At 33.7% G+C, this 27145-nt stretch overlaps 1 protein-coding gene and 1 pseudogene across 7 annotated transcripts in view; both read left to right on the top strand.

Moving 5' to 3' along the window:
- The window catches only part of RASAL2 (RAS protein activator like 2), a 367842-nt gene that overhangs the window by 103469 nt on the left and 237228 nt on the right, over positions 1-27145 (top strand). For 4 of the 7 annotated variants that reach the window (XM_057729586.1, XM_057729582.1, XM_057729585.1 and 1 more), the window contains exon 1: positions 21282-22156. The exons of the other annotated variants lie outside the window; for them this stretch is intronic. In XM_057729586.1, the coding sequence (XP_057585569.1) occupies positions 21559-22156 (598 nt within the window). In that variant the 5' untranslated portion in view covers positions 21282-21558. Of the gene's footprint in view, positions 1-21281; positions 22157-27145 lie in introns of those variants that run through there. 7 annotated transcript variants of the gene reach the window in all.
- On the top strand, positions 13898-14842 carry LOC130850191 (ATP synthase F(0) complex subunit B1, mitochondrial-like; annotated as a pseudogene).

Below are 27145 nucleotides of genomic sequence, written 5' to 3'. Positions count from 1 at the left end.
GTGGTGGGCTCTGAATTAAATATATTGGATTCATTACTCCAAGCCTTTTATTATGATCATAAAAAAAAATAGGTTACTGACAGTTTCCCCTCAATTCATACGATTCGTATATGTATATTCATATTTTTACATACTACTAATATGTATTGTCCACACTGTTCAAGGGACTTATGTAAATCTTAGGATTCTGTAACATGTGAAAGATACAAATCCACTACCACGAGACCAAAGACTTAAGAGCATTCTAGATTCAGAAATATTTGAGGATATCAGTATAACCATAGTAAATGAAAAAAGAAAATGATAGAAGGATGTAAAATATTACAGGCTTTTAATTTAAGAAATAAAGTAGAAACTTTAATTTTCAAAAACATTTTCTCTCTTTGTGGTACTTGTTTTTATTGATTAAAAAAAGTGGTATCATATATGCCTAAGAAGCTATTGCTTTGCAAATTTTGGGGCCATTCACACTTATTAGAACCATGTTAAAAATTACTATAGCACTATAAAGAGAAGGAGAAGTCAAAAGTGAGAGAAGATATTTGCAGTGTATCAATATAAAACAAAAGATTAACATCTAAAATAAAGAACTCCTATAAATTAATAAAAGACAAACCACCCAATAGAAAATGAGTAATGACTTCAAGTGGCATCTCATAAAAAAGGAAACACAAATTGCTAGTAACTAATCAGGAATATGCAGCTTAAAATACAAGGAAGCACCATCACACATCATCAGATCAGTAAACATTTGGAATTAATATTGAAGATGTACAGCAATAGGAATTCTTATTTAATACATCTCATGGGACTGTAAATTGGTACAGCACTTTAAAAAATACTTTGGCTTTACCTCCTGAAGTCAAACATGCTCATAGCCTATGACCCAGCAATTCCATTTCCACACACACACTTACCCTAAAGAAATTCTTGAGTATGTGTACCAAGACACATGTATAAGAAAGTTCCTAACAGCAAAATCTTGGAAATAACTCAAATGTCCATTATTGGTAGATTAGTTAAGTGAATGATGGATGGTAAATTCATACAATGGAACATGTTTTACAGTGGTGAAAATGAAGCAACTATAGCTACATACCACATTGAATATGTGAAGGTCTACAGGTTTTATTATAGATACTCTTGTAATTTATTTGGAGGCAGAAATTCTAGCTTCAACCACCAGGAGGCTGACAAGAGGGAACCAGACCCTGCATTAAGCATATGTAGCCTGGTCACACTTTCCCTCTTTGCACCTCTGATAATTTCACTAGGGTTCCTCAAGCCCATGCAGAATGCAGTAGCCTCCTAAGGGGGAAATACAAACTGGAAGATTTTTGCATTTTTAAAAACGATCTCCAGAAGAAAGCTACTTGCTGATCTTGATGGAGGCAAAAAATTGAAAGGGATTGTTCTTAAGCCAAATATTGAAAATTACCACAGTTTTAAAAGTACAACACTGTATTTTGAGAAACCTTGACTTTAAGATTTGATCAAATCATCCTATAGTCTATACAGAAAGAATTAACACCCTTCATGAAATTGTTTCATGGGTTTTTCCAATTAGTTTATAAAATGCTTATGAAGTTAGAGACAAATCATTTGCCATTTTAATTTCAGTTACAATTTATCATGTACTTTCTTCCAGAAAATGGAATATAATTGTATTTCATAATTGGGGGAATATATAAAGGCTTGCAAATTCATTGCTGACCATGATTAGGTCCTAACATATATCCATGATAAAAAAGGGAAAGGAAATATTAGAATTACTAGTTACAAATATATGGTCTAACAATTAGTAAAGCCAGTTATTTAGAATCCTTTTTGTCATTCAGATACTGTCAAACATTGGTTCATGTTTATGGAAAAATAGATGCTCATGTGAATTAACAAGCCATATCAGATCTTAGAGAATTTTTAATAAAGTGTTTTTTTTTTTTCTTGAATGATTCAGTTAAAGGCCAGAAACAGACTTCTTAGCTTATTGGAACCCGACATCTATACTTAACATTTTACTGAAATCACGAAGGTCCTAGTTGCTAAATCTAATGGCAGCTTTTAAATCCTGAACATTATTGACTTCTGTTTGACACTGTTGACCATACTGCCCTTGAAATTCTTTCTTCTCTGGTTTCTTTAATGTTACTAATTTTGTTTGACTGACTATTCCTTTCCAGCCTTGTACCTTAGTTCTAGTCCTTTGCCCTTCCCTTAAGTATAAAATTCTCATCAGTGTATTTCTCTTGCTCTGTGTATTCTGTTCCCTTTATACTTTTGTATACCCAAACAAGTCAGCTTAGATTAAAGTTTCAGAAAAGGTAGGAATGAAGAAAGCCAGAGAGGAAAGAGGAGTAGCATTCTGTTCTGTTCTTAAAGATCTCATTTTAGAGACCAAATGGCTAAACTATACTTTACCTCAGTTCCCTCTCCCTTCCTATTCCCTACTAGACCTTGCTACACCAGTGATTTTCTCTCTTGAATATTCAACGTTTCCCTTTCTACTTGGTCAAACTCTCAGCTAAGAGTTTTTGACAATACTTGTGTGTAACACTTGGCATGCTATCTTAATGTCCACAAAAACTCTTGAGAGAAGTATTATTTTCATTTTAGAGATGAGGAAATGGTTAAATGACAAGCCCAAGCAAAGTTACACAGTTAATAAGAAATGGAACTAACACTGGACATAGAAAGCTGCCTAGCTATAAAGTCCATCCATGTTCTTCGCAGTTCACCATTATCTTCTTTTTCAATTTAAGATCCCATCCTAGTCACTACTCTCTGGTAAAAGTCCTTGAACCATGAATTCGGTTTCTAAGAAATCTACTCCAGAAAAGTAAAGATTTGAACAAAGATCTATAGTAAGTTGTTTGTCACAGTGTTATTTTTAAAAACAAAGACAAACCAATGAAAAATCTGGAAAAACTAAATGTCCATCATTAAAGGAATAGATGAGTAAATTGTGGTGATCCATTCAATGTAATACAATATAGACAATAAAAGTAATGATCTTAAAGCATTTTAATGATGATTGGAAATGTGTTATGTAAAAGTATTATGATTTCGATTATAAGGAAATAGGCATATTCCTAACACATATATACATTAAAAAATACCAGAAGAGAATAAACTAAAATGTTCATTGAGTTGTGGGATATTAGATTATTCTTTTATTGCTAAACAGACTAATGTATGCATATGGTTAATAAATTGTAAGGCTTGTAATGAAAAACAACAATCCTCTTCTCCCTCTCCCTTCTCACTTCCAGGGCAACTACTTTTAAATTCTTTAAATGGTTTACTCTGGGTTGCTTTGAATAAGTAATGTGACAGTGTTTTCTATTCCTTGATCTTAGATATTATATATTTAATTCTTCCTCTGATGAGACATTAGAACTCTTATATCACCCACTTTCACTACAGCATTCCCAAAACAGCTGTAATATGCTGTTTAGTCAAGTCATAAAAAATAGTTGTTTTTAACATGAGGCCATACTTTGATTATATTCTTTTCTACTTTGTGACCTAGTTTTGGGATTTCCTCTAATTGCTTTCCTGGATTAGACACCCTATATCCTGGATCCCATGTATTCCACTTTCTTGAATTCTCATTTTGCTGAGGCATATCATCAAGTCTTCCTAAGAAATGGTGTACTGAGATCAAAATTTCTGAGTCCTTGCATGTCATTCTGGTCTAATAATACTTTAATATCTTGAAGGTATTCAGTGTGACTCCTGAGAAGTCCAGTGCTTTTTATTCTTTTCATTCCTTTGTAGGTAACTTTTTTATCCCCCCTTCCTTTAAAGTTTTAAGCCCATCTCTTTATTCCCAATAGTCTGAAAAATTGTGGCAGTGTGCACTGGTTGGGTCTTTTTTCATTCAGTAATTGGTGGGTTCTTTTAATCTGAAGACTTGCATTTCAGTTCTGGGAAATTCTCTTTCTTCCTGTTTCTTTTATATAACAATATCCTCCGGTCCATTTTCCCATTCTTTCTTTCTTGGATTCTTATTAATTTTTAGACCTCATAGATTGATCTGCATATCTCTTTTTGCCTCTTTTTTTTGCCTCTCTTTTATGGTCCTTATTTGTAGGACATTTTCCCAACTTTACTTTTCAGGTGGTATTTGAGACTGTTTTTATCTTTGTTTTGTTTTGACTAATTTGAATTCCCAGCTGTTCTTTCTTGTAATATAATTGCTTTTTTTCCTGCACTGAGATAACTGGTCATTCTAACATAGAATAATTGCCAAGATATGTTGGAGACAGTAAAAAAGAAAACAAAGTCCTGGATAGCTTTTATATCATGTCATCACCTGAGAGAAATAAAAAGGAGGCACCTACCTAAATGCTGGGTGTGCATTGATTAAAAATAAGAGGATACAAGAAACAAGTCATATTGCTGATTCTTGGAAAAAGCACTGTGGGACAAGGGTGGGATATAGACCTACTTTTTACTATGTGTTCTCTGTAACATTTGATATTTGATCATATACATGATTTAAAAATACAGTTAAAGTCTTAAAAATTTTTTTTATTTTATATTGGAGCACAGTTGATGAACAATGTTGTGTTAGTTTCAGGTATACAGCAAAGTGATTCAGTTATACATATATATGCATCTAATCTTTTTCATATTCTTTTCCAGTTTATTTAATACTTCCAGAATATTGAGCAGAGTTCCCTGTGCTGTACAGTAGGGCCTTGTTGGTTATCTGTTTTAAATATTGTAATATATATTAAGTGAAGTAAGTCAGACAGTGAAAGACAAATTTTATATGTGGAATCTAAAAAAATGATACAAATGAACTTATTTACAAAACAGAAACAGACTCACAGACTTGGAGAATGAATTTATGGTTATTGGGGGAAAGAGTGGGAGGAAGGGATAGATTGGGAGTTTGGGAACAAAGTCTTAATAAGGTTTCATAATACAGTTGCCCATTTTTCTATGTACAAGTGTTTCAAGTGTTTTGTCTGTGTATTTTTAGTGGTAAAAATCAAGACAGGAGTAATATGACTTTTACTTTTGTTCCTAAGATTCCTGGGTAGTTTTATAAACCAAATAAAGGCTAATTTTAAAAAAATTGCTTTTTTTCCTATAGCATCCCGTTTTTGCTTAATGAAGGCAAATATCTGCATGAATCACTCTGAGAGCAGTAATAAGAGGGCTTGTTATTTATTTTAAAGCTCAAAATTATCTTTCCTACTTCATCTCTATTTCCTGGATTTTTAAAAAATTATTTGTTTGAAATTCTCAAACTTCTTAAAGTTGTGGATTGATATCTTTCATCAAATATGGAAGATCCTTAGTCATTACCTTTCAAACAATATCTCTCTTCATTCATTCTTCTTTTCTTTTGGGGGCTCCAATTTAGCATGTTAAACATTCTCCTTGTAACTCCTAGGTCTTTTTACTCCCATATTTTTACTCCTGAATACTTTCTGTATTTTTCATGTTTTTGTATTTCCATGCTTTCTTCTGGATAGTTTCCTCTGACCTAATTCTCTCTTCAGCAGTATCTAATGGTTTTTCTAGGACTTCTATTTAGTTCTTTTTCTTATCTACTATGACTTTTTTATAATTTGCTAAATCTCAAAGCTTGGATTTTATTTTCCTATATATTATAACCATGTAATTATATAGACTTGGCCTTGCAGTTCAAATACATATCTCTGTTAATGTCTCTGTTAGATATGTATTTTTTATTGTCTGTTTGTATCATGGTTTATTGCCTTCTCATGTACACTGTTATCTCTGATTTTATGCTGAACATTTATAGCATTAGAGTCCTTTATCTATAGAATTCCATAAAGCTCTGCAACTAAAAGTTGTTTCATTACTGATTTATTGTCCAGACCTGCTGTGAAGTGACACAAAGCTATTTAGTCTTATCCAACTTCGTGTAAATTTTTATACATTTTGCATCAGATTGATAACAGGGTGATGCCCCATATCCTACTGGTGATGTAACAATACATGGTATATGTACCATGTTATCTTTCCAAAATGTGAAATCTTCCAAATTCTCAAACACATTTAGCCTGAAAGTATAGATAAAGAATAGTGGACCTATTTGAAAATTTATTTCTAAAAATAATTTGAGGCTTGGGATAATGTTATATTTCTCTCTGTAAGATTTTTATTATTTCCTGCCAAACACTAGAGGTTCTAACAAACTGGAATAATCACATACAATTTCAGTTCTTGAGATTTTTGATGAGCTAACCTACAACAGTAAAAGCGAAGCTCTTTACAAATCTGGTTTACTTGTAATTCACTTTAGTCCTAGGGTGACTCTTTGGAGTCCCAGTCCAAAGTGGGCTAAAGAGAAGGGGATTAGTAACCTGAATTTCCAACTCTGTCTTTCCCTGGTCTCTGACTTTTTATCTCTTTAGACCCTCTGCCTATTAACAACATAGTGTAGTTTCTCAGGACCTCTTTTGGGTAACAAAGGCTCCTAATTAGGAACTGCTTCTGGTGCCAGGCATACTCCTCTGAGTTGTTGTCTCATCCAGATACTTTCTCACCATGGTTAGTTGTTTGATAACATGAAATCTTTGGTAGGGCTTGGAACTAGGAATGGGATCATTGACTCTATTGTCTTAGTTAAGGTTCTCATTATTTTACTTCCAGTTATATCCTAGCTGGTCTCCTTCCATTGAGCCATGTCCCTTGCCATCTAACTTCTTGACCATTGCCAGAAGTAGCTTTCTAAAGAAGCCTAAACACAAATCACATTACTAGCTCACTTAAACTTTTTTAGTAGCTCTCATTATTTACAAGATGAAGGCCAAATTCTTCAGCAAAAAAGAGACTCACTAGTCTTCCCTTGGTCTACCTCTACAATAGTGTTGTCTCTCATTGCCTTTCTCCTTGTACTCTGGATGCTAACCTATGCCTGAAATGTTTTATGTCTTTATAGCTTTGCTTGTACTGTTCTCTTTTCTAGGAGTGCCTTTCTTCTACCCTCAAACTCTATCCCCTTGGCCTGAAGAACTCCTCATCCTTTAAAACCTGGAAAAACTGACTGTTGTTTTTTTCTATAGAACTTTCTTCATGTATTCTCTTATCACCTCATTTTCCACAGAGTAGACTATGGTGTCCATTTTGTCCCTATTATATTCCATGTGTATTTAATATTTTTGGGCTAACCAGCCTACCTTAGCAGTTACTAATGTGTGTGTGTGTTTCTTCTTACTAGACTATAAGGTCATTAAGGGGGTATAGAATGCATTGTAACTATGCCCATTCCTTAGCAGAACTCTGAGAATACAATATGTGCCTTAAAAATGTCTGTTGAAGTAATTGAATGAATGTTTCTAGCATCCTATGACATGTTGAGATGGCCTACAGTTTGGAAAAGCATGTCTAAAAGTCCCTGTAAAATTTTGAAAGTCACCAAAAACTGGCAGAGTACATGTTCAACTAGTTCAGTTCATCATGAGGTAGGAGGCATTCAGCAAGTGTCTGTTGAATGAGTGAATTACAAAAGAACTCACCCAACAAATAATATAGTGAACCATATAATAAGCTGAAATAACTAAACAAATATACAAATAGCATTTTCTGATTGCTGCCTATTTGGTTCTTTTATGTGAACTCTGTGACCTACTAAATGGCTCATGCCAATTAGCCCATATAGAAACTGGTACTAGAATATGGCAACAGTATAATAAATAATCTAAGCAGGGCAGATGAAGAACTGCATATCCCCCCCCCCTTTTTTGTATTTGTTAATTTTTATTTTTATTTTATTTTTCTTAAACTTTTTATTTTGTATTGGAGTTTAGCCGATTAACAATGTTGTGATAGTTTCAGGAGCACAAGCAAAGCAACTCAGCCAATGTATCCATTCTCCTCAAACTCCCCAAGAATTGCATATCCTTGATGGTTGCTAATTGTCTGAGGGAAAGGGTGACTAGAAGAAATGAAAAAATTTAACATTATTACTCACATGCTTGAGGTTTGTATGGCTGCCATTAATAGGTGATGGCCTATCACACTTATAGGTAGATACAGTTTGAGTGTTAAAGCTTGAGTTTTTTGTTTTGTTTTGTTTTGAAGTATGAAACATACCAAGAACGAATAGGAATTTTAAAAAAATGGGAAAGGGTTGATTTTTAGCTGAGAGAAAAAAATGTTGACAATAACTATATAATTATAAATTTAAAAGCTTAGGAAATTGAGGTATAAGTGTAGGAATTATGTTGATATTTATATTGGCAAATAATCTTAGAACATTGATACTAGTTGTGAACTATACCACTTAAGAGTGATGTGGTAAATTTCTGAATGTAAATCGTAGGATAATTATAATAATAATACAGACCAATGTAAAAAGTGAAGCCTGAGGAATAATCTCATGTAGGGCATCAAATATGTGTTGGCATTTATGAAATGCACAAGATTTTATAAAATTCCTGTATGAACTAAATGAGAAAATGAGGTCACACTTGGAAAGTGACCATCTAGCCAGGCTCCTCATTTTTTATGGAATTTTCATTATTTTGATCCATAGTATCAGTTCCTTTGTTCTTGTTCCACAAGGTGGTTGGTTCACTGAGGATAAAGGCGGAGCCTGATGAAGAGGAGCTTGGGCTTCTGTGTGTTACCTAAGACTGCACCTCAAGAGGATTTACTGCGTATGTGGTTGTCATCACTGATTCCTTATTTGCCTAATGATGTGGCTGTACTTTCAAACACAAATGCAAAGTATGGGAGGAATCTTTTACTTCTAGTTGGTTAATGTTAATATTGCTTGTTAAAGGCCCTTTGAGATTTAGGAATTTTAGCTCTATGAATACAGGGATAATCTTAACAATCCTATAATTCCAGGGACCAAATATTACTTCAGGTTTTCCAACTCCTGCCAGAACAGTACAACTTGGTGGAGGCTCTCCCCTGGTGTTAGGATTGGCCTAGCTCAAGGTTACCTTTCTTCCTGGAACATGACCTTTTTGAGATGTAGTCTCTCTTACTTCATCTACTGTCTTTATCATTTTTTTTTTTTTTTGAGTCATGCTCAGTGTGGTATGTCTGACTTAGACTGTTCTCTAAACTTTTAAATATCATAATTTTGAAATATTTGAGTTTCACTGTTGCAATAAGAATTATATTTAGACGTAACCAATTTGAACTTAATTTTCTCTTCTTTTTCTGGTATCCTTAGGTTATTGATTATAGATCTTTTTATTTTTTATTTATTTTTTACTTTTGGCTCTATCGGGTCTTAGTTGGGGCACTCGGGATGTTTGTTGCAGTGCGCAGACTTCTGTCTAGTTGTGGCACGTGGGCTTCTCTCTAGTTGTGGCGAGTGGGTCTTCTCTCTCCAGTTATGGTACAGGAGCTCTAGAGGGCATGGGCTCTGTAGTTGTGGTGCGCTGGTTTAGTTACCCCACAGCATGTGGGATTTTAGTTCTCCAACCAGGGATCGAACCTGCATCCCCTGCATTGGAAGGTGGATTCTTTACCACTGCACCACCAGGGAAGTCCCTTTTCTTTACTAATATATGCATTTAGTTTCCCTCTAGGTACTTTTTTTGTTACTTTCCATAAATTTTGATGTCTTATTTTCATTTCCATTTAGTTCAAAATTGAAAAAAAAATTTCCCTTGAGAGTTATTCTTTGAAGAAATTGTTTAATCTCCACATATTTTCGAATTTGCAGCTATCTTTCTGTTACTGATTTCCAGTTTATTCCACGTGGGTCTGAGTGCATACATTGTATGATTTCTAGTTTTTCAGATTTGTTAAGGTATATTTTATGGCCCAGAATGTGGTCCATCTTTGAATGCTGCATGTGAGTTTGAAAAGAACATGTATTCTATTGTTGGAGGAAGTAATCTATAGATATTAATTGATTAATCCAGTTGATTAATCCATCAATCCAGTTGATTGTTGGTGCTGTTGAGTTCAACAGTGTCTTACTGGTTTTCTGCCTATTGGATCTGTCCATTTCTCATAGGGGGTGGTTGAAATCTCCGACTATAATAAGAGATTCGTCTATTTTTCATGCAGATTTTATCTCATGTAGTTTGACAGTGCTGTTAGGTACATATACATTAGGGATTCTTATATTTTCTTAGGGAATTGACTTTTATCATTATGTAAGCCTTTATCTATCCCTGATTTTTCTCCTTGCTCTGGATTCTGCTCTGTTTGAAATTACTATAGCTACTTTAGCTTTCTTTTGATTAGCACGTCATATGTTATATGTGTTAGCATGGCACACATCTTTTTCAATCCCTTTACTTTTAATATATTTGTGTCTTTATATTTAAAGCAGGTGCCTTGTAGACAACGTATAGTTAGTCCTCGTGTTTTGATCCCCACTGACAATCTCTGTGTTTTAATTGGTTTACTATTGAGACCATTTATGTTTAAAGGAATTTTTTATATAGTTGGATTAATACCTATTATATTTGTTACTGTTTTCTAATTGTTGCCGTTGTTCTTTGTTTCTGTATTTGTCTTCCACTCCTTTTTTGCCTTTTGTGATTTTGATTGATTATTCTTTATGACTATTTTTTCTTTCTTTTTTTTTAAAGTTTTTAAGTGGTTGCCCTAGAATTTGCGATATGTATTTATAATTAATCCAAGTCCACTTTCAAATGAGACTCTATTGTTTCCCAGGTAATACAAGTACCTTATAATAATAAAATATTCCTAATTCCTTCCTTTGGCATCCTCAGTTTTGGTGCTTAGTTAAGTCTACCTTAGTACAAGCTGCTTGGTTATTTATCAAACGTACAATGCCATTATTTATTTCAGGTTATCAGAATGTTGTTCATTAAAGAACATATAAAACTTGTTGAGTGCTTGTAGTTATCTCTTTATGCTTTTTTAAGATTCTCTCCAGTGATGACAGAATTTTTCTTAAAAATAATTTTTAAGAAAACCTAGAAAAGCCAGATAATGGTTTCTGCATCAACTAAATTGGCATTTCTGGAAAAAAATTCTTCACCATTAAAGCAACACTTCTTGCCTCTTTCTTACTATCTTCTCATTTCACATAATTCTTTTATTTTCCTCTGTTAATACTCTTCTCTGTCCATATCCTTGAAGAAACAAAGTGCCACTTTGGTTGGTTTGGGAAAACAACTCCCTGCAGTATATTTGACTATCTTCTCTCCCCTGCCCCCCCTCCCCCATCGTATGTATTTTAATGTGATCTTCCTGGTATCAGAGGTAATGTTAAACTCAAACAGATGATCACTGACCCTTCTTACTACTAGTCTGAAGTTAGGTGCTTTTATTTTAGATCTTTCTCAGATTTTATTAATTAATTCAACAAATATTTTTTGAGTGCCTATCACATGTCAAGCATTGAGGACTCTATAGACAATAGAACAGGCATGGAAATTATAGTTTTGTGGGTAAATCAGTCGTTGATTAATAATCTCACAAGGAAATGTCCAAATATAGTTATAACCTTGATAGGGAGATGCATGCGGCTGTAAAGGCCTATAAAAGGAGATTTGACCTAGTCAGGGAGGTCAGCAAAGGCCTCCTTCAGGAAGTGGTAACACTTGAACTGAAGTCTGAAGCATGAGTAGACAGTTGATGAGGGGAGAAAGATCCTTCCACATAGAGGGAGCAGTGTGGGCAAAAGCCTTATGGTGGGGAAGGAGAGTGGCTAGTATGAAGGACTGAAAGGATTCAAGGGAGGCTGAAGGGGTGGGTTAGGTAGGGACCAGGCTATGTTGAAGAATTTTGGTTTGTTTTGTGTTGTTTTCATGAGTATTGGGAAACAATTGAAAGGTTTTAAACAGTATGCAATAAATTTGTATTCTGAAAAGATTATTCTGACTATAGTGGAAATGATGGTTTGCAAGGGGCATATAGTAGATGTAGATAGATTAATTTAGGAGGCTGTTATAATGTGAGAAGTGATAGTAGGCTGATATAGAGGAAATGGTGAGAAGTAGATAGAGTAAATAATACTTAGAAGGGAAAATCAGTGAGACTCATGGATTTGATATTGAATGGTAAGAGAAGGAGATGACTAAGGTTTGGGGCTTGTGCAGTGGAGTGGATGTGGTGCTTTTTATTAGAATAAGCAACACTGGAATGAGACCAGATTTTAAAGGAAAGATCATGGGCTAGGTTTTATACATTTTGAATTTGAGAGGCCACAAAACGTCAAATTGACTAAATGAGGATGTTGCTCAAAGGAGTCGAGGTCTGAACTGAAGGTATGAGTTGCTGTGGTAACTGTGAATGAAGATGTACATGGTAAGAATATGGAGAAGGGGGTGCCTAGGACCCAATTTGAAGAACTCCTAACATTTAGAGACTAGATAGAGAAGAATGAACCTCAAAGGAGACAAAAGGTGTGATCAGAGAGATTAGAGGAAAAGCAGAAGTTTTTGTTTTTTATTTTTTAAAAAAGACTTTAATAATGGCAGGAGTCATCTGTGTTTTTGTTTTTATTTTAAAATGTTCTCTTATTAAAAAAATATTATTGACTCCCAACAGTTGTCTGTTAAAAATAATCTTTAGCCCCTTTAAACATATCTTTGTCTCTTAAATGCGAAGCAGTTGTGTACGTGTCAGGTGTGTCTTTGAGTTCTACTAGAAGGGAGGTAGTTTTTGCCACAGGAAGTGTTTCATCGGGAAGCAGATGTGCTCCAGTGATAGGAGATGGGAAGGGGATGTTTTGTTATTAATTACTTAGCTTTGTATAAACAAAGACTTTGTATTTTTGAAAGATGTCTTCTTCTGGTTTATAGAAATTAATCTATTTTTAAAGCTTTTCATGAGTCAATCTAAGAGGTGTATACTCTCTTTTCTAGTAACAGAACTCTAGAACTCTGTTAATTGTAGCATGTTATGTCTTCTATTACAAAAGAGCACGTGGGATTTATAGGATAGAATTTCAGTATAGAAAAGGTGTGTCTTAAGACAGGAAGCAGTGGCAGACTAGTATTTGTAAACTGAGAAAGCTCAAGCTTTTCATCTCTGCTTGCTTCCCTTAGTTTAAATAAATCTAAAAAGCCATTTTAATAAGAAACTGATATCCTATTTTAACCTTTAAAAGAGAAAGAATTTTAGCATTTAAGCTAAATAACACTAGAATATCTAGACATAATGTTACAATAGTGTTGTAAGCCTACATTTCTCAGTTGTGTTCTGTGGATCATAATTTGGAAAATACTAAGTTAAAGAGGTTATGGAATCCTGCACTGGGGATTAGGATTTAAAAATATATTTATTTAGGGACTTCCCTGGCGGTCCAGTGGTTAAGACTCTGTGCTTCCAATGCAGAGGGTATGGGTTTGATCCCTGGTTGGGGAACTAAGATCCCACAGGCTGTGCTGTGTGGTGGAAAAAAAAATTAATTTAAACTTTCTGCTTTCAAAAGAAGTAAGAATACACACTCGTAAAATTTCATATATTACAGAAATTTATAATGTAAAAATAACAGATTTTATTATTGTTAAGAAAATATTTAAGAGAAATGATACAAATGAACCTATTTACAAAACAGAAACAGGATTAGAGAACCCACTTACGGTTACCAGGGGGAAGGGATGAGGGGAAGGGATAGTCAGGGAGTTTGGGATTGACATGTACACACTGCTATATTTAAAATGGATAACCAACAAGGACCTACTGTATAGCACAGGGAACTCTGCTCAGTGTTATGTAGCAGCCTGGATGGGAGCGGAGTTTGGGGGAGAATGGATACATGCATATGTATGACTGAGTCCCTTTGCTGGGCACCTGAAACTGTCACAACGTTGTTAATTGGCTATACTCCAACATAAAATAAAAAGTTAAAAAAAAAAAGAAATAGCACCAGATTTTCTCTTCTTGTATATTCCACCATGTACATACTGACAAATTAATGATAATCTTCAATAAAAGTGGGATCCTGGGTCCCTGGGGCTCGAAGGGTGTGTGTGTAGGATACCTGACGATGCTGTCCCAGCTGGTACTTTCTGCCGCCGCCGCAGCAGCCCCCTCTCTGAAGAACGCAGCCCTCCTCGGTCCAGGGGTATTGCAGGCAACAAGGATCTTTCACACAGGGCAGTCAAGTCATGCCCCTGTATCACCTCTTCCTGAATATGGAGGAATATTTCGTTTTGGGCTGATCCCTGAGGAATTCTTCCAGTTCCTTTATCCTAAAACTGGTGTAACAGGACCCTGTGTGCTTATCTTATATTTACTGGGCTTATCTTATATTTACTCTCCAAAGAGATATATGTGATAACTCCAGAGACCTTCTCTGCCATATCAACAATAGGATTGCTTATCTATGTAGTTAAAAAATATGGTGCCTCTCTTGGGGAATTTGCTGATAAACTCAATGAGCAAAAAATTGCCCAACTAGAAGATGTGAAACAGGCTTCCATCAAACAAATCCAGGATGCAATTGATCTGGAGAAGTTGCAGCAGGCACTGGTTCAAAAGTGCCATTACCTTTTTGATGTCCAGAGGAATAACATTGCCATGGTCTTGGAGGTCACTTACCGGGAACGGCTGCATAGAGTATACAGGGAGGTAAAGAATCGCTTGGAATATCACATCTCTGTGCAGAATATGATGTGTCAAAAGGAAAAAGAGCACATGATAAACTGGGTGGAGAAGCACATGGTACAGAGCATCTCTGCGCAGCAGGAGGAGACAATTGCCAAGTGCATTGCAGATCTAAAGCTGCTCGCAAAGAAGGCTCAAGCACAGCCAGTTCTGTAAATGCATCTATCCCAATTGAGACAGCTAGAAACAGTTGACTGACTAAATGGAAACTAGGCTATGTGACAAAATCTCTCTGTGTTGCTGTCTACTGAAGTTACAGTTTCCCTTTCCTAAAAATGAAAAGTTTGTTTCATATAATGAGAGAATTAAAACAATCTATTGGCCAGTAAGATGTTTCTCTCATCCTTCTTGCTCTGCATTTTGAGTTGTTCCATGATCACTTTTGAGTAAGCAGTTTGCTTTGAATAAAACTTGGTACCTGACTAAAAATTATCAAGTTACAGTTTAAATTTGAATTAATTCAACCATCTTGTAATAAAGTGACAGTGGAAATGAAAAAAAAAGTGGGATCATAATCTACTTTTTTATAGTATATATTGCTTTTCTACCTTATCTCTTAGACCTCTTACGTAAATTTCTGTTTTAAGTTTTTTCTTACTATTATGAATATGGTATATACTCACAGTTAAAAAATAAAACTGTAAAGATCTAAGGTGATTTCTCAGTTGTACTCCTCACAGGCAATCACTCTTTAAAAGTGTTCCTTTGTAGCACATATTTGTTTTTGCATAGTTATGTACTATGATTTGTCACTCTCCTATTGATGGTCATTCACATTTCCCTCGCTTGCTTCCTTCCATTTAAAAACTGCTGCAATTCATAAAGTGCAGAAGATTGTTCAGTTTTTAATTGTGCTTTATTTATATGTTGTGGATAGTCTTTGATGTCTCCAAGGAAGATTGCTGTATCTTTGATTCTCAGCACACTACCATGAGCTAAACCTCTATGTGATGTATATGCTCTCACAGAATATTTCCGAGAAATATTCTCACTTTACCCTCAGTCCCAATACAATTTTTTATTTTGGTGAACTTAACTGAATCTTATGGGAGCCTTGAGAATTCCATCAGTCCTTTTATTTACAAATCTATCTTGGCTTGCTATTCACAGTTTGGCCCGTGAATCAGTAGCATAGGTATCACCCAAGAGCTTTTTAGAAATGTAGAATCTCAGGCCCTCACCCACGTGTACTAAAGCAAAACCTACATTTTAATTCAATCTCGTGGCGATTCATCTACATGTTACACAATGTGAGAAGCGTGGTTTAGAAGCAGATCTATTGCATTATCTTTTTATGCTTGGTCTTCTGTGCCCACATCATGAGTTTGATCCTTTGGTTCTTATTGTTCTGATATAGAGAAGAGGAAGAAAAGAAAAAAATGAAAAGTTTGAACTAAAGAGTGGAAATTACTAAGGTTAAGAGCTATTTACCCTCTGCTTTTATTGTCTTCTAATGGTAAGGTCTCCTATTGATTTTTACCTGGTTTTTTACCATACCAGTTATATGGAAAAGAGAAAATATAGTCAGTTCTACTATCATGCTCGGTTTTGTTTTGGTTTGTGTTTTAAAAATAAAATTATTTTTTTATTTTTATGACGTTTAAGGTGTTTTAAAAAAATTCTTTAAATTTAATTTTATTTCATGCTTGTTTTGAAAATGAGGATTTATACCATATGATTGATAGTAGGGAACAATTTGAGCATTACATGAATTTTGTGTTTGTTTCTGTGCCATTTGTTTGAGAAACGTTAGCTGAACACAGAAAACTATGTCCAAGTAAACCATGATGCTGTAGCAAGTACTGAAGGCATACATCTTGACCAACTCCCAGCTACCTCAGCTGCCCGCACTTGTTATGCGCCACATCTGTCCTCTTAAGTGTTACAGTTGTCCTTCAGATTTCAGGTAACCCACCTTTCATCACTTCCATCACATAAACACAAAAGCTACAACCGTTCTGATGACCACTTCCACAGGCAAACTTCAGGGTTTTTCCAAAGTAATGTGCTCTATTTATTTTAGCATTTAGGTGTTTCTTAACCATTTAACCTGTGTGAAATGGTCTACAGTTTTTATTAGCTTCTTATCTTTTTCTATGTGTTATTGTTTCTGAATGTTGCTTCCCAACCCCAGCTTCCTCACAAGTCTTGAAGTTTTATTTTGTGCAATTTTGTATAGTATGCTGATTTTTAGAAGTGCGTGTCACATTGTAGCAGAATTGAGTATAACAATAGAATCTCAAGATTAAGAGAATCTCAAAAGAAATTGGTTCTATCCCTTCTGCCTTAGATGTGGTTAAAAATTCCTTTACAACACACTTTCCTAACATTCTATAGGCTCCTCTTCCTAATGTCAGTCTTTCCTGGTCAACTGGCAGTTCCAAGAGGATAGGGACAGTGCTGTATTCTTTTATGTTCCTCTAGTCTTAGTGCCTGATACATGGCAGGCACTCAATAACAATTTTAAATATGGCTCTATGTGAATATAAGTACTTGTATGTTTATCTACAGGATTCAGATGTTTCTTTTGACTTAACAGAGTGGTTCTTAAAGCTGTGCTTTAAATATTACAAATTATTATTAAGAAAATTAATAATAATTAGTTGATACTTAAGGTGGTAGTAATGTTCTTGTATGACACTTCAATCAGTAGCCAATTTTTATATTAGGATTCATAATGAATGTGGTATTTCAGCAGTAGTAGTGTCATTGTTTCTAATTTTAAAAATTATAAAACCTGTGAATATTTTCTTAAAAATTATAAATTCATTATATATATTTGATAAAATTCAGAAAATGAAGTGTATCAAGTTATTGTCTTAAATTCAGATGAAAGATAAAACTTGGAGAAGTAACTAACATAAATGATATTAGGCTTTCCTAATGATAGAAGATAATTTGAAGCATTTGCCAGATCCAGCATTAGCCAGCTGTGAGAGACAGGAATCTCTTCATTTCTTTGATTATTCCTACAAAGAGACTGTCACTTCCTCAGTCTATAGTTCTTTTGTTTTCTGATTTCGCTTGAATCTTTTTCTGTGCTGTTTAATATTTTCCACTTCCATATTCCTTAAATAGGGAAGTGTATGGTAAGAAGAATTGTCGTAGTTCCTCAAAAGAATTGAGTTGACAAGTTTAGAAACTATGGCAATTATTTTTACCTTACCTATTTAGTGTGTAAAAGTATTTTCTCATTTAACATTGAGTCTCTGAATTTTACAATGTTAACTTTGGGGCTCAAGTTCTACTCCTATGGTGCAACTTTTCTCAAAGTTATAGTTTTAATTTAATTTTTCACTGAGGTATTTTGGTAGGGTGATCTTGATTACCCTCATGAAACTTGTGAAACTAGATACTTTGTTATATGTATTACTCAAAAGATATTCTGAAATAGGGACCATTACAGTATTAATAATAAAAATATCTGTTATAGACCCGAAGGAAGTAGTTTGAAGTTAAAAAAATTTTTACTTGTGTAATATCTTATTTTGATGTAATTTTAAACCTATAGAAAATTTACAAATGTGCAAGAAACATCCATATACTCTTTACCTAGATTCAGTAATTGTGTACAGTTTGCCCCATTTCTTTGGTCATATTTTATCTACCTTTACATGCATAGTTTTTTCCTTGAGTCATTTGAGAGTGAAGTGGAAACATCATGCCTCCAGATCCCCAAATACTTCAGTGTGAATTTCCTAAGAATAAGAACATTCTCTTTCATAATTAAAATCAGGAAACTTAATGTTGATATGATTCTATTATCTAATCCAGAATCCACATTCAAATTTTGTCAATTGTCCCAATTATGTTCTTTATAGCGTTCCCCCCACTTTAGGATCAAATCCAAAATTATGCATTACTTTCAATTGTTTCTTCTTAGTTTCTCCTTTGATTACAACAGTTCTTTAGCCTTTCTCTGATTTTCTTGACCTTGACATTTTTGAAGCAAAGGATACAGTTATTTTGTAGATTTTCTTTAATTCAAGGTTATTTGATGCTGCTTGTGATTAGATTTATGTTATACCTTTTTTTTTTTTTTTTTTTTGGCAGGAATAAATCACAAGCTATTCTTTCATAGCTCGTCATATCAGGAGGTGCATAATATTGGTTTGTTCCCGTATTGGTATGTCTGTCTGTCTGTCTGTCTGTCTATATGTATTCATTCATCCATTCATTCATTCTCTTCAATGCATTTACTCCTTATCTCAAGCCTAAAATACACAGAAAGTGCTTTCAGAATTGCTAACCCATTACACTGGATAAGTAACCTTACTGAGTAGAGTACAGTATTTACAGTTTTTTTTACGTAAAATTTAATTGTGGAAAAATGCATAAATTTTAAGGGAACAGTTGGATGAATTTGACAAATAAACACACCCATACTCACATGTATATCAAGACTTAGAAAGTTTCCATCACTCCAGAAAGCTTCCTGATGTCCTTTTCTTGTTAATAATGCCCTCCACCACTTACAACTGCTTTCCTGATTTTTCCCCACTGTAGATTAGTTTAGCCTGTTTTAAAACTCTGTAGAAATCATACGGTATGTGCTCTTTTGTGTCCAGTTTCTTTTGTTGGCATAATATCTGTGGTATTCATTCACATTGTTTTGTTATTAGTAGTTTATTCTTTTTATAGCTGAGTTGTATACCGTTGTATGAAAACATCACAATTTGTTTATCCATTCTACTGTGATGGACATTTGGGTTGTTTTCAGTTTATGGGTATTGTAAATAAAGCTGCTGTGAACATTGAAATACAAGTTGGTATATTTTCATTTTTTTTTCTTGAGTAAATGCCTGTGAGTGGAACTGATATGCATTAGGTAGATGTATCTTTATCTTTGTAAAAAAATAATTGTCAAATTTGTTCTATACCATTTGTATCATTTCATGCTTTCATTACTAATTATGAGATTTCTGGTTGCTCCACATCCTCACCAACATCTGGTGTTATTAGCCCTTTAAGTGTTAGCCATTTTAGTGAATGAGTGATATCTCATTATGGCTTTAATTTGTATTTCTCTAAATCCTGATGAGGGTTGAGTACTTTTTCATATGCTTATTGACCATTCATATAGCTTTCTTTGCAAAGGGTTTGTTCAACTCTCTTTGCCTATTTTTAAAAATTGGGTTTTCATTTTATTAATAAGTTGTGGGAGTTCTTTATATCTTGTGGTACAAATTGTGAGATGTATTGTGTATATTCTCTCCCATTTTGCTTGTTGATTTTCTTAATATATCTCTTATTAGACATTTTAAGGTTTTTATTTTTTGAATTCATATTTGTTAATGTTTTCCCATCATGGTTATTATGTTTTGTATTGTAAGAAATCTGCCTACCCTCAGTTCAGAAAAATATTCTCTTGTGATTTCATTTATAAGCTTTATCATTTTATATTTTACATTTAGGTTTATTTTCCATCACAGATTAGTTTTTGTGGATTATCTGATGTGCCATAAATAGAGATTAGAGCTTAATGTTTATTGTTTTTCTCTTTATGCAGATGGACATTTCAAAGTGTTTTTTTAAGACAAGGGAAAATTTTACGGTTGTAATATACTCTAATTTATATATTATGCTTTTGGGAAAGCCGAGCAGTTCAACATTTAGAAGTGTATAAATTTAGAGACTATATAAAACAAATGAAGATGAGATTATTGCTTTGTGATAATGGAAATAATTAGAACATTTTAATATGTTTCAAAGAATAGGTATGTTACTAACTTTACTCTTTGGCAGTAATAAGAAAGAGACTTAGTATAAGAACTGTTTTTCATTGTACATATTCTACAAATAAATAGATGGTTTTTTAGGTTTCCACATGAAATCATCATTTTTTTATACAACTTGCAAAGTGATTTGATTGCCATGTTATATCTCTTTCATTGGTGGTCTAAAGTCTGTCAGGCTTTCCATTCGAAACCCCTATTTTCAGGAGTTTATGAGCAGACAGTTGAAAAAAAAAATTAACCAGCCCAAAACTTGGCATTCATGATCTTGGTTCAATATAAGGTACTTGCCTTAAAATTCTAAGCAGTCAGCTATTTTTTTTAAAAGTTGCAAATAGCGCAAAGAGGAATAAAGGAATTTCTTTGGTTAAATAGATAGGGAATATTTTTCCAGACAACTTATCCCAATTAGATTTACAAAGCAAACTTTTCCCTGCTAGAAATCATTTAAGTATGTACTTTCCTGTGTTCCAGTTCCCACAAGATGTTGCCTCAAGACTTTCCTTTTCCTTTGCTATAGTTCATAGCAAATATCCTCTATCCCTTTTCTCTTTTCTATCCATCTGTGCTTTTAAAATTTTCCCTAGTATGTTTACATTAAAAATGGCTTTGTATTTTGGTATTCTTTTGTCCTTTTTTCCTCATCTTTGCAGTGCCTACTTGCACAAAACAGTATATGACTATCTGTTGGTTGATAAACAGCATTAACTTTGAGAGAAGTTGTGGTGTAAATAGCAAGGATTTTCTTGACATGCAGACTTTAAAAACTATTCTGAAGAGTTGTCACTTAGAGAGCAGGCTTTTAGGCAAGTTTTTTTCTTCTTCCGGAAAGTGTGGATGTCAGCTTGAGTACTTTCACAATCTGTTTTTAACCTAGTATCATTCACATAGTGAACGCTTAACTGCTATTGGTTCATGAAGGTGTCTGTGGGTTTTTTGTCGCTTTTATTTCACTTCTCATTTTTAAAAAAAACCATTTCCTGAAAACTCAGTGCAGAAATATAACCTACTGCAGGAAGCAAGATGATCTTCTTTTGTTGTATTCTGAAGATAATTTGCTTCAGACAGGAGGTTTTTGGGTTCTTGCTGAAATTTCGGAGATCTGGGAAAATGGGGTAATAACATGACACCAGCTCTTAAGCAGCAACATCTGCTGTGGTTCAAAGCCACACAAAGAAAGCTGCTTAAGCAGTTGAATGTTTTGGAGTGCACGAACAAGTGTGGTTCAACTGCAAAGACTGCAGAGCAGTGGAAATTTAACGTTTTGAGAAGTTAAAATATGGAGTCGTGGAAGATGAGCATCTTTAAGAGACAAACATCACCGTGTCCTCCAAGCTATCGAAGATCTTTGTCAGAACCTGCTTATGCACATTCAGAGATAGGAACAAACTTAAAGAGTTATCCATGGTGTGGTCCAGTGAAAAGCAAGAGGAAGAAAAATGAACAGGCTGTTTCCAACCTGGGAAAGCCACTGGGTGCTTATCGGTGGCAAACACATCCCAGCTTTAGGTGGAAAGGGGGCAAAAGGGAGCAATTGCAAAATAATAAAGAAGACTTGGATGAACCACAACAAGAGGTCCTGCCAAAGATGGTTGGGGATAATGTTTCTTCCTCTGCTAATGAGGTCCTTGGAACATCAATGGAGGAGCAGAACCTGGTCAACACTCAGTCACTTCGGGTTCCATTCAGCAGATCTCTTTCAGAGCCAGAACCCCACAGCAGTATCAGATTTGTTAGACGGTGGCCAACTTCAGTGGGGTCAGTGGAGTCTGAGCAGCAGGGATATTTCATCCGTGGCATTTTCTCTACTCTTTCCAATGGCTTCTCCAGGATGCTAAGTCTAAAAGGAGAATCAACCAATGAACCAGTAAGAGAAGGTATATTGTGATGAATAAGGGGAAAGAGGGAGGGCTCAGATTTAATTATTATTAGAATGTTAAATATTTGTGTTTTATAATAAATTACACCATTATATTTGGTCATTATAAAATAATTTACTTAATTAGTACCATTTTAAAAAGTAATAAATGCTACTTTAGAAACTCAATGAATGATAGTAATTAATAGTAAAAACTGGATGTAGAAGGAATTTTTAATTATGTTATATTCTTGAACTATATTTTGGGGCCTGTGTAAAACTATTTGTTTTGTCTTTCACCCTTTTTAATCCTACTGATCTACTTTTGTATGTTAAATGCAATTTAGAGGGAGAAATTATCAAATCATCTCCTCCTGACAAAGTTGAGAATTAAAAGGTAGAATTTCTATTATTATCTCTTCATAAAAATTGACAAATGTTATTAGAGAGAACTATTTGGGGCTGAATTGTATTGATAACTTTTAAGAAGTGGGACTTTTGATTTGTTCATGTCATAGTAATACACAGTTTGAATATGGGAGCAGAAGGTGCAAATCTTGAGTATTTCCTTAGATGACAGAATAGAAATTTGTGTTTGATTCATTTCAGGTAACAGAATCGTCAGTATTTAAAAAAAACTCATTTAGGACTTGTTTTATATTGATGATAGCATTTTAAGCTACAAAAAGAACTCTTAAATTTTTATCTGATTACCTTGGAAATGATTGACCTTATCTGATGAACTTTTCCAGTTATGAATGAGGACCTATGTTTGTTTCTTTTTTGAAAACCTTAACACTGAAACTTTTGAGTATGCTCTTACCATTAGAGAACTTTATCTTGTTTTTATTATGAGATTGATCACATCAGCAGAAGTTTAAACTCTTTCTAAAATTGTGGGAATTGTTGAATAATATTCTTATTGGAATACAATTTAATTTCTTTAAAAATATCAGTGAAAAATTGAGTAATTTTCCAAATATATTGTGCCAAAAATTCAGTATTTCTCCTAAACCTTGTTCTCCCTTAGATTTTCCTTGGCCTGATGAGTTTCAATTATACTATTAAGTAAATATATTTTCTTCTTACTCTTGGCTTATAGCTAATTACCGAAAGAGTAAAGTCTTTCTTGATGTGCCTTTATTAACATTCTGTTAAAATTTTTGAAAGGCTAGGTTGTTACATTTCCTTGGATACTAGTATATCTATTTCCTTGCCAGGTGATCATAGGATGATCTAAAGTAAAGGAGCATCAAAGGAAATTAAGAGTTTAAAAGAAATTCTTAGGATCAATGCCTCTCAGTGGTTAACACGTATACATTTGATAAAAGAAGGCTATAGGGTTTTTTTTTTTGATATCTGTATTTACAAACAGTTTTGGACTTTTATAGTTAACTTTCAGTTTTTAGCAACTGTGCCAACCTGTTGACAGCCCACTTATGTGTGAGGTGCTCAGAGCATGTGTCCTTGCTTTTTACACATTTATGGTCTACTTAAAGTGATATAAAATATCCTATATTTATTACTTCATAATATTTTATACATTCTGATCACATAATAATTATGCAAATGGTGGCATTTGCAGAGTTTAAGGTGCTAGGGATTTCAGGTCCAGGAAGTAAAGAACAGTACATAGTGTTCCTACCAGTCAGATCAGTAGTTTTTATTTAACGGTAACTATGATGTCTCCTAAGTGCTTCACTAGTGGAGAATCAAGCTCTTAAGACAAAAATGTACTGTTTAATACAAAGACTGGAGCTAGTTCTTGTGTAGAGATTTCCTTTTCTCTTTGGATTGTAACTTCTACCCAGCCTAGAGTCTACAGAAGTGGTTTTCTAATTTTCTGCGGTTGTGAACTTTTCTGCATTTCTCATTCCCCACAGGGGAAAGAGTACAATTGATCCAGGAGACTGAATTCTACTTCCATCTGTACCAGTTCTCATTTGTGAAATTTAATCTCTGAATTTCTCGTTACACTTTTGTGGAATAGTAATTTCTTTCTTATAAGATGATAAATGAAACTTGAAAATACTATGTAAATTATAGTTTATGTAGCATTTATTCACAAATATTATGTGTATTATAGTATTACGGCAAAGTGTGAGATTATTAGAATACAGATGTCTTTAAGAAAATCAATATACCATACTCAGGATCACTAATCAGTTGAAGAGGTAAAAGCTCAAAGGTTTCTCTACTGTACTGTGTTTACTCTCCAGTTGTACAGTATATATTCTTTCACCTGCTACAATATATAGGTCAAATGATAGAATATAAAAAATAAAACTTGTGCTTCTTATAGCCAAAAGTAATTCCAGCTGCTTTGGGCCCATGTCTGATGATGTCACCATGCTTGCAACAGTGGAAATAAATTGAAACACCCAATAAAAGAGGATTAACTAAACATATTATGACATATCAAATCAACAAAATACCATACAGTCTATATAACTGTCATGAGCTGTGTTAAGCTTAGAAGAAACTATAAAATATAAACATACATGGGATGTAAACTACATCTGTCGAATGTGTATAACACTTAAAAGGAGAAATTACTGGGAGGCAGTTTTATTCCTAAATTATTTTTCTTCCTCTGTCAGTAGGTATAGATAGGAATAAAAGATTTAAAAAGAAAAAAAAGAAAAAGAAACTAGGAAAAGAAATTAAATATACCTTAGGTAGTTCTCCTTTCTGGTTACAGTTAATATGTTGTCTTTATCTATAATGTTAAAGTAATAACAATATACTCTCTCCCTGTGTTACATTTTTAAAATTTTGAAAACCTCCTGACATGGGAACTAGAAAGCTTTACTTTTTTTCTTCTAGATAATTTTCTTATAATAGTCTCACTCAAATTTAATGAATTTATTAATAAAAAATCTTATTCAAAAGGACCTTATACATTAACTCAACAGACACTGCTCTCAGTACTGGGAACATAACACATTATTTTATTAAGTAACTAATGACTTCCTCACTTATTCTAAGGACTCAGTAACTAAATGAGGAAAAAATAGAGTACTCAGTTCATAAGATGTACATGTAATAAATAGTGGTAAGGTCTAGTTATTATAAGAACTTATATAATACCTCAGATCTTCTCTGTAATTGGACCTTCTGTTTTCTTTATATCATAATGAATTAACAAAAGAGACCTCTTTGCAAAATGCAGAGAAATATGTTCCTTTCCTGCCATTTCTCCTAAGAATCATTGCATTTCAGTATGCATAACCCTTACCCAGCTAGCATTTTGTCACTCATCTTTTGCTTTTAAGCTGTCTTGCAGTTGTTTATCCAGTGTTTTGTCACATATGATATTTATGTTGTCTATTGTTAAGCAACTTTGAAGTTAATAAATACATTTAAAAAAATTTTAGGCAATGAACTTTAATAATTTATACTATTTACATATAACTTTACTGTATTTAAAATTATCCAACATCAGTATAATTCTTTTATTTTTCAATAAATGTATTCTGGGTGTATTAGTCTGCTAGGGCTTCTGTAACAAAATACCACAGACTAGGTGGCTTAAAAAAACAAATTGATTTTCTCCCAGTTTCAGAGGCTAGAAATCTAAGATCAAGGTGTGGTCTGGTTGCTTTCTCCTGAGGCTTCCTCAGCTTGTAGTCAGGGCTGTCGTCTTGTTGTATTCTCACTTGACTTTTACTCTGTGCACAGGCAACTCTAGTGTCTCTTTCTCTTCTATAGGGACACCAGTCCTATTAGATTAGGGCCCCACACTTATGACCTCAGTTAACCTTAATTACTTCCTTAAAGACCCACAGTCACACTGGAGCCTAGGACTTCAACATATGAACTTTAGGGTGACACAGTTGACACAGTTCAGTCTATAACACCAGGGCACAAAGTTCTCATCAATTATGAGGTCATCAATGCAATATTTTAGCATAAATTTTAAAATGTTATCTGACATAGTCACATGCATGCTCACACAAAATAATTTGTTATGAAGTTAAGTAGCTTTAGAAAAATAGGCTATGTCACTAAATTTATTTTTCTCATTATGTATATTTTTAAAATGGTTATAAGCAGTATAAGTTGTCTTCCTTTTTTTCATTTAAGACTTTTTCATATACATTCCTATCTACTGACCAATAATCAAATTGTGGAGGATGTTGGACACTCTGATAATCTATTATATTGAAATGTTGAAGTAGGCTCTGTTGGACACTTCAGTTGTTTATAGTTTTTTCCCACTACAATTTTTCCTTATAGATATGCGCCCCATCCCCCTTTCCCCGATTTGGCTTATTTCTTTGAAGTATACCAGGAACGATTATACTGTGGAATATGACTATCTTATAGCTCATTATATATTATAAGATTTTCCACTAAAAAGATATAACACATTATTAATGCCTGTAACAATTTATGAGTACAGTTTTCCCCCATGACCTTACCAAGTTGGGACTTAAGCATTGTTTTATTATACTTCCATGATTAGTGTTTTACTCATAGCATAGGGTGAGCAAAGGAAAAGATCTTTGGAGTTGGACAAGTGGATTCAGGTTTTTACCCATGCGTTGTCTAGTTACATGACTGAGAAAGTTTCACAGAACCTTTCTGAGCCTCCACTTTCATATCACTAAAGTATGAGATGATGATGACTATCTTGCAGGGTTATTATAAATAGCAAATGAAATAAGATGCCCAGCTCATATTAGGCACTTAGTTAATAAAAAGTCTTTATGATTATTAGTTTAATAGGTATATAATGTTGCTATTATATTTTTATTTTATTAGTGAAGTGGTACATTTTCCCATAAAATAGTTTATATTTGTAATATGATATTTGAATATTTTTCAGGTAGACTCTCTTTTGTTTCTTTTGACTAGCAAGTGGAATTTGAGTATATGTAGCAATATTTCACTTATTTTCAGTTATTCTGCATTGTAGCTTTTAAATTATTTACATTTATTCCAGACATTTTTCTTAACAATACAAATATATTCTTATAGTTAATTATTTTAAAAATTTGTTTTG

This window comes from Hippopotamus amphibius, chromosome 3, assembly GCF_030028045.1.
Source record: "Hippopotamus amphibius kiboko isolate mHipAmp2 chromosome 3, mHipAmp2.hap2, whole genome shotgun sequence".
NCBI lineage: Eukaryota > Metazoa > Chordata > Mammalia > Artiodactyla > Hippopotamidae > Hippopotamus > Hippopotamus amphibius.
Note: the sequence above shows the minus strand (reverse complement) of the source record. Positions and strands in the feature narration are given on the sequence as shown.